This window comes from Cebus imitator, unplaced genomic scaffold (genome assembly GCF_001604975.1).
Source record: "Cebus imitator isolate Cc_AM_T3 unplaced genomic scaffold, Cebus_imitator-1.0 Scaffold376, whole genome shotgun sequence".
NCBI classification, from domain to species: Eukaryota; Metazoa; Chordata; class Mammalia; order Primates; family Cebidae; genus Cebus; species Cebus imitator.
In genome coordinates, this window is record NW_016107691.1 from 1,603,988 (window position 1) to 1,611,921 (window position 7,934).

General features: G+C 39.9%; 1 protein-coding gene across 4 annotated transcripts in view; it reads left to right on the forward strand.

Annotated features, from left to right (window-relative positions):
- The window catches only part of AIFM1 (apoptosis inducing factor mitochondria associated 1), a 39,533-nt gene that overhangs the window by 6,311 nt on the left and 25,288 nt on the right, over nt 1-7,934 (forward strand). For 2 of the 4 annotated variants that reach the window (XM_017507516.2, XM_017507515.1), the window contains exon 2: nt 2,933-3,075. The exons of 1 other annotated variant lie outside the window; for it this stretch is intronic. In XM_017507516.2, coding sequence (XP_017363005.1) covers nt 2,933-3,075 — 143 coding nt within the window. Of the gene's footprint in view, nt 1-2,932; nt 3,076-4,239; nt 4,371-7,934 lie in introns of all 4 variants that reach the window. One more of the 4 variants, XM_017507517.1, reaches the window with a different exon arrangement.

Consider the following 7,934-nt stretch of genomic DNA (forward strand, 5'->3'; position numbering starts at 1 on the left):
TGTTACCCAGGCTGGAGTGCAATGGCGCGATCTCGGCTCACCGCAACCTCCGCCTCCTGGGTTCAGGCGATTCTCCTGCCTCAGCCTCCTGAGTAGCTGATATTACAGGCACGCACCACCATGCCCAGCTAATTTTTTGTATTTTTAGTAGAGACGGGGTTTCACCATGTTGACCAGGATGGTCTTAATCTCTTGACCTCGTGATCCACCCGCCTTTGCCTCCCAAAGTGCTGGGATTACAGGCTTGAGCCACCGCGCCCGGCCGAGAATTTTTAAAATACATATATATTTAGTAAATGAACCAGGGGTAGAGGTTGAGGACAAGCTAAATTCGTTGAACTAAATCAGGTGGAACTTTTCCTAATCAGTTTCATTTTCTAAGCTCTGAGAGTTACCACTTTCTACTTCTGACGGTTCATTGTTTTTATAAGCTTCTGAAAATCAAAAGCTTGCCCAGATTGAGATAAGCTTCTTCCCTGCTCACGTTTTTATTTTCATGATTTGTCATTTCCAAATCTAAAACATTTTATTTTATTTCATGTGCTAATGAAGAGTTCTAAAACCAGGTAAGAAATAAGAACAGTAAAGAAAAATACATTTCCTTTTCTAAGAGTATAAATCTAAAATCTCTTATCTGTAATTCAGAAATTGAAATTTTAGAATGACCAGAATTTAAGACTATCAAGTTTTCGTAATTCATTTGCCAGTAAAACCTGACCTGAACTGGAGAGAGGCTACTTTATGATATTTTTAAAAATCTCACTTAGCGTGTTTGGTCATAGAAATATTAATATGTTTGACTATGGGTTGCTGCCCTTTATCTTGCTAGGTGTCACTATGTGGTTTATGCCTCATATACTTAAGACCAAAGAATTCAAAGTTCCTTGTATCCCCAGGATTTCAGATGAGAGACCACAGATCCATACTGGACTTGATTTTGCCGTCTGTGCCCTAAAGTTGTGAAAGCAAGAGGGAAAGTTCCTTCTCTAATCTCTGCAAGTCTATGTAGGATGTCACTACCAGTGTCCATTCTGTTTGTCTTCTTTTTTGAGATGTATTTTTGTTCCTGTTGCCCAGGCTGGAGTGCAATGGCACGATCTCAGCTCACCACAATCTCTGCTTCCTGGGTTCAAGCAATCCTCCTGCCTCAGCCTCCCAAATAGCTGGGATTATAGGCATGCACCACCACACCCGGCTAATCTTGTATTTTTAGTAGAGACAGGGTTTCTCCATGTTGGTCAGGCTGGTCTCGAACCCCTGACCTCAGGTGGTTCACCTGCCTCGGCTTCCCAAAGTGCTGGGATTACAGGCATGAGCTACTGTGCCCAGCCTGTTTGTCTTTTAAAACCTAGACAGGACAGGGACATATGTAGCAGCTTCTAGACTAAGCTTGTCCAGCCTGCGGCCCAACACAAATTCATAAACTTTCTTAAAACATTATGATATTTTTTTTTGTGATTTATTTATTTATTTATTTTAGCTTATCAGCTGTTGTTAGTGTATTTTATGTGTGGCCCAAGACAATTCTTCTTCCAGTGTGGCCCAGGGAAGCCAAAAAATTGGAATCCCCTGCTCTAACAGTTGGTTGTCAACGTGTGGTCCACACCCTAACAGCATCCCCTGGGAACTTGTTAGAAATTCACATTCTTCAGCCCCATCCCAGATCTATTGAATCAGAACCTCTGTGCCTGGGGCCTGGCCAGCTTTGTTTCACAAACCCTTCAAGGCATTCTGATACACTCTGAAGTTTGAGAACCACTGCTCTAGAGCAGAGTCTGCAAACTACAGCCACAGGCCAAAGCCAATCAGTCACCTGCTTTTGTATACGCCAGGAGCCATGAATGGTTTTTACATTTTTTTAATGGCTGAGAAAAATGAAAAACAGACAATTTTGTGACACATGAAAATTATATAAAATTTAAACTTCAGTGTCCATAAAGTTTTATTGGAACATGGCCACATCTAGTCATTTATGTATTGTCTCTGGCTGCTTTTATGCAGCATCAGCGGAACTGAGTAGTTGCAGCAGACACCAAATGGCCCGCAAAGCTGAAAATATTTACCATCCGGTTCTTTGCAGAAAAAATTTGCTGCTGTTGGTTGATAGTTAACAAACTGGAGGAATAATCACAGAGAAGGTACACTGATACCTTCCTTTATCTGAAAATGTCAGCGTCTCCCTAGAAAAAGAAATCTACAAAACTCTTACATTTCTATGTGTGGGTGCTGTTAACGATCATCACATCATTACACAGCTCTGCATAGTTTTACATCAAAATAACCTTTGTTTTATTTTGGAGGAGTAAGAGCCAAGGAGTTGCTGGAAACTTTAAATGTTGTCGTTCTAAAAAATATTTCATAGTCAAAAGTTTTTCAGTTCTTTGGGGGAGAAAAACTCAATTTTTTTTTCTGATTTTCTTCTGAGCTTTGACATTTCTGTATTTCAGGACACATTACCTTTCACACAAGACTGAACTGTGTCTTGCTTAGAGTGCATTGCGTTTTATTTTATGCAAGATTTGAGCCATCTAGATTACTCCTTAAATGGTTGTTATAATGTCCCAGGTAGCCCATGGTTAACTTTATACATCTGCCTATTCAATCGTATCTCTGTGTTTACTTCATTTATGGCAAATACATGAAGGGAGAGGTATTTGATGAATTGTTCATGTTTTTCGTGATCTTTTCTGGAAGCTCAAAATTTCCTCACTGAGCAGCATTAAATTTTACTCTTAAAAACTTCAGCAACTTAAGAGTGGTCATTCAGCTGTCTGTAGTATTTATGTATGCGGTTTTGATGATGTTTTTCTTGATCATTTAACAGTGAGTATCTGGGCAATAAGTCTCAAACAGTGCATTGACGTTTAATCATAAATATGTATTAACTATTTTATTTTTGTATGTGTGTGTCTTAATAAATTATGTTTCTTAGGCAACTTGTTCCAGCGATGGCATGTTCCTCTAGAACTCCAGATGACAAGACAAATGGCTAGCTCTGGTGCATCAGGGGGCAAAATCGATAATTCTGTGTTAGTCCTTATTGTGGGCTTATCAACAATAGGAGCTGGTGCCTATGTAAGTAGAAAAGCAGCGTGCGTAAAGAAGCTGCCAAACAGCTCCCATTAATAGACTCAATACTACTCTGCTTTAAAACTTTTGCAACTAATTCCCCTTTCTCCTTTTGGAAAAATTTTCAAAAAGCTTTCTCTTAAGTGCCTGCTGCCTAGTATCTTATGGGAGCCAATTTGGGAATGACTGAAATTTAATCTCACGTTGATTGATTTCTGCTCTTTTCACTTGTCTTTTTCTTCTTCACTTGGAAGCCACTGTGTTTTCCTAGATTCAAGTAACCCACAAAATTATACCTGTTTTCTTGGATGTCACACACTAACCTGCGAATAAAGTCAAAATCCGTTGCAGCTCCTTAGCACAATATTTGATTTTGACCTAGTTGTCAAACATTTTATTTTTCCTCAGCTTGAGGTTCACATTTAAAAACAACAGCCTTCAATCAAAAATATTAAGTGTTCCTAAAAAGAAAACTATCCCTGAATCTCACCCAAAGACTAAATTACAGAAGCAGGCCTAGTATCACTGATTTTAGAATGGAGTTTGTGTGAGGTGAGAAGTATGGTGTTTAACTGCTACGTAGTATTAGCACAATTATATCTCCTTAAATGAACTCTGATCAGCTTAGCAGGTCACAGAGGAATTATTCTGTGGGTGGTTTTTTTTTTCCTAACTTGGCAGGGTTTACTGTGACTAAGCAGATCACTCCAAAGTTGGATCCTGTAAGGTTGAGGGAACCAACTTAGATAACACCTGGTAACACCCTTGATTGAAGGAAGCTGTTTATTTTACTTATTAAGCCATTACAAGTTTCAGGTTTTTTCCGACATTGGTAAGACAGTGAATTTATCTTTGTTCCTTGGTCGCTAGGTTAAAGAAAGGGAAAATTATTTGAAGCTACCTATATCCTCATACCTGACGTGACTCCCAAATGGACAAGAAAAGTAGATTGCTCTTGCCTATTGTGAGGCAAATCAGAGTAAGAAATAGGCAAGAACTGTCTGATAATGTGCTTTGATGAAATACACATTCTGCAATCCTGGAGCAGCATTTTTTTCTTTTTTAGCACAGGGTAACCAAAACTGCCTTTGTATTGAATGTTTCTTCATTAATACTTAGTGTTCTTTCTATTTCCTTTTGTTTCTCTCTTGGCCTTATCTTTACCTACAGTTGTACAGTCTCATCACCTAGGATCCCCTTCTAGATCACTAGCGTCCACAGGTGCTTCTGGGAAAGATGGCAGCAGCCTAGTATACTTCTTAATTGTAGGAGCAACAGTCACTGGGGCAGGAGTTTATTATGTAAGATGCTTACACTAAAATATATTTTGGGGTAGGGTGGGTGAGACCACTAATGAACACTTGATACATTAAAATACAATCAAATATTCACAGCACGTGCTTTTTCTAGGTGTTTATTAAAGGGACATTGTCAGTCACTAGAGAGTCCTCCAATCTTATTCTTCAAACTGTTGAAGTCCTACCAGATATAATTAAAGTCACAAATCCTCATCATCAACTCTTTCTTTGAAACTTTTGCTAATTTTATAATGATTTTGTATGATACCAAATTATATTGTGCTTTAGTGCTGCATACCTAACAAGACAGTCTCAGAGTAAATGTTAAATAAGCAAATAAAGGTAATGTGAATACCATCCATTCTTAATCATTTTAGGTAAAATGTAATTTTTGTTTTGTGGGTAACAATCAACCAAACTTTAACTGTGAAAAGGCATTTTATTGAATGCTTCTGAGGAGATCCAAAAAGCCATAGAAATTGCAGTATTTTCCCCATTCACCTACCCACCCATAGCCTCTATTTCAAAGTAAATTCATTTGGCAGTGTCCCTTTGTAATCTCTAATTTGGTCAAACTAGTGGCTGAAGCGGTACAAGCTAACGCATTCATGTAGATTGCTTTCTTAAATGCCTCTCATTCATAATTCAGATGCTACCCTCTGAGCCTTTTTCCATTTCATATCTCTCAACTTTTACCATCAGTTCTACCCCATTCATTCAAAAATAGATTTAAAGCTTTTGTGTTCAGTATGTTTGTAACAATTAAACCTGATAAACTCCTGGTCTGTGTTGCTGTACCAGAGTTGGATGGCCTCCACAGAGTTGACCATGCAAATTCTCTTGACGCCAAGCTACAAGACAGGGCTGTTGACTGTTGCTTTCTCCTGCCTTAGAAATATCTAAGAAGCACAAGTTCCTCTCAAGTCCTTCAGTTAAATGCCTCATTGTACTCTGTGTTTATCCAACACTGGTAATAATAAAGCTACTGTATTATAAAGTGGTTCCAGGTTAAATGATAAGCTTTTGTCTACTTACAATTGTTATTGAACTGTTGTGAATAGTTTTGTTTTGGTTTTAAAATCCTTGAAAACTTGATCTGAAATGGCTTAGTTTTTTGTCTGAAATTGATGTTAGTCTCAAGAGAACTGTGAACTTAAAATCAGTGTTCAGATTTGATGAGATATAGCTGTAAGTTGTTGAGTGTGTTTGCATTAGTTTCTTGGGCTGCCACAACAAAACACCACGGACTGAGTGGCTTAAACAACAGAAGTTTAGGCCGGGCGCGGTGGCTCAAGCCTGTAATCCCAGCACTTTGGGAGGCCGAGGCGGGTGGATCACGAGGCCAAGAGATCGAGACCATCCTGGTCAATATGGTGAAACCCCGTCTCTACTAAAAATACAAAAAATTAGCTGGGCATGGTGGTGCGTGCCTGTAATCCCAGCTACTCAGGAGGCTGAGGCAGGAGAATTGCTTGAACCCAGGAGGCAGAGGTTGCGGTGAGCCAAGATCGTGCCCCTGCACTCCAGCCTGGGTAACATGAGCGAAACTCCGTCTCAAAAAAAAAAAAAAAAAAAAAAAACAGAAGTTTATTTTCTCATAGTTCGGAAGGCTGAAAAGGCCAAGATCAAGGTCAGACAGGGTTCAGTTTCTGGTGAGGGCTCTCTTCGTAGCTTTCAGACAGCCACTCTCTTACTGTGTCCTCACATGGTTTTGGGGGGGTGTGGGATGGAGAGGAAGAAGGAGTGAGCAAGGGAACTCTGGTGACTTCCCCTTTATATATGAGCACCAGCCCTTTCAGATTAGGGCCCCACCCTTAACACTTCATTCAACCTTTATCACCTCCCTAAAATATTGTCATTGCCAAATACCATCACATAGTGGGTTAAGGCTTCAATATAGTAATAGGAAGCATTTGGTCCATAACAGTGAACAGCGTTTCTTCATAACTTTTTTCTCTCGTTTGAAGAAATGTTCCTAACTTAAGTATATATTACTTTGGCAATTCCTGTATTGGGAGCTCTTTACCTCCCTCCAAAAAGAAGGGAGTAAACTGTTGGCTTTTAAAAAATTTTTACCATGATTGCCAGGCGCGGTGGCTCAAGCCTGTAATCCCAGCACTTTGGGAGGCCGAGGCGGGTGGATCACGAGACCAAGAGATCGAGACCATCCTGGTCAACAAGGTGAAACCTCGTATCTACTAAAAATACAAAAATTAGCTGGGCATGATGGTGCGTGCCTGTAGTCCCAGCTACTCGGGAGGCTGAGGCAGGAGAATTGCTTGAACCCAGGAGGCAGAGGTTGCGGTGAGCCAAGATCGTGCCCCTGCACTCCAGCCTGGGTAACATGAGTGAAACTCCGTCTCAAAAAAAAAAAAAAAAAAAAAATTTTACCATGATCTGCAGTGAGAAATTCATTTCTCTTACATCCCATTTGATGGCTACAAATACATAAAACGGAAACAAAGCTTCAAAAGCTACTTACTAGGTGTCATATATTTACTCTAGTTTCTCTTCTATTTGTGTTTGTTTCTAATGCTGGTTGCAACCTACTAAATTGACTTCACAATCTACTAATGGGATCCAAGCAAAGTTCAGAAAACACTGATTTCAACAGTGCTTGCTGCTTGGATTGTAAATATGAACTTCTGATTGGCATTGATGTGAGTTTTTCCTCTTTTTGCTGGTAACTTTCACTAGGACCTGAGGCAGATCCCCAACTCTCAGTCATCTTTTTTTGTTGGTGGGCAAAGCCAAAGTGGGCTTTAGAATATTTTAATGAGATTTAGGCTAGGTGCAGTGGCTCACGCCTGTAATTCCAGCACTTTGGGAGGCCAAGGCGGGTGGATCACTAGGTCAGGAGATCAAGACTATCCTGGCTAACATGGTGAAACCCCATCTCTACTAAACATACAAAAAACAATTAGCTGGGCATGGTGGCACATGCCTGTAGTCCCAGCTACTCGGCAGGCTGAGACAGGACAATCTCTTGAACCCAGGAGGGAGAGGTTGCAGTGAGCCGGAATCATGCCACTGCACTCCAGCCTGGTGACAAAGCGAGACTCAGTCTCAAAAAAATAATATTTACTGAGATTTTGTATTTGGGCCCTTTGCCATTGTTAACCTATAGGACTGCATTGCCTCACTCAGAAAATGACGTGTTTCCTTTCAAATCCCATTAAGTTGAATAAATACCAGCATATTCATTTGTTTAGAAAAATTGTCTTCACTAATATTTTTCATAAATGTGTTTTTCTTAACCTAACATGTATTTATGTCATTAAGTGGAAATCTGTGCAAACTAGGAATACAGAAATCCTTGGGGGAAAGGTAAAGAAATCAATACATTTACATATACGTCGTACAGACTGACCTCCTTCCGCCCTTTCCCCACTAAACCTCTGGGTATTTCTTGGTCTGCTCTTCCCTTCATGTGTGAGCCATTAGCAAGTGTGAGCTGGGCTCAGGCTATTTTGGGATATTCCTGTCAATGAACATGGCCCCTGTTTATTTCTCTTTTCATTCATGTTGACCAGATTAAGCCATCTTTTTAGGTAAAAGTCCTTTTTT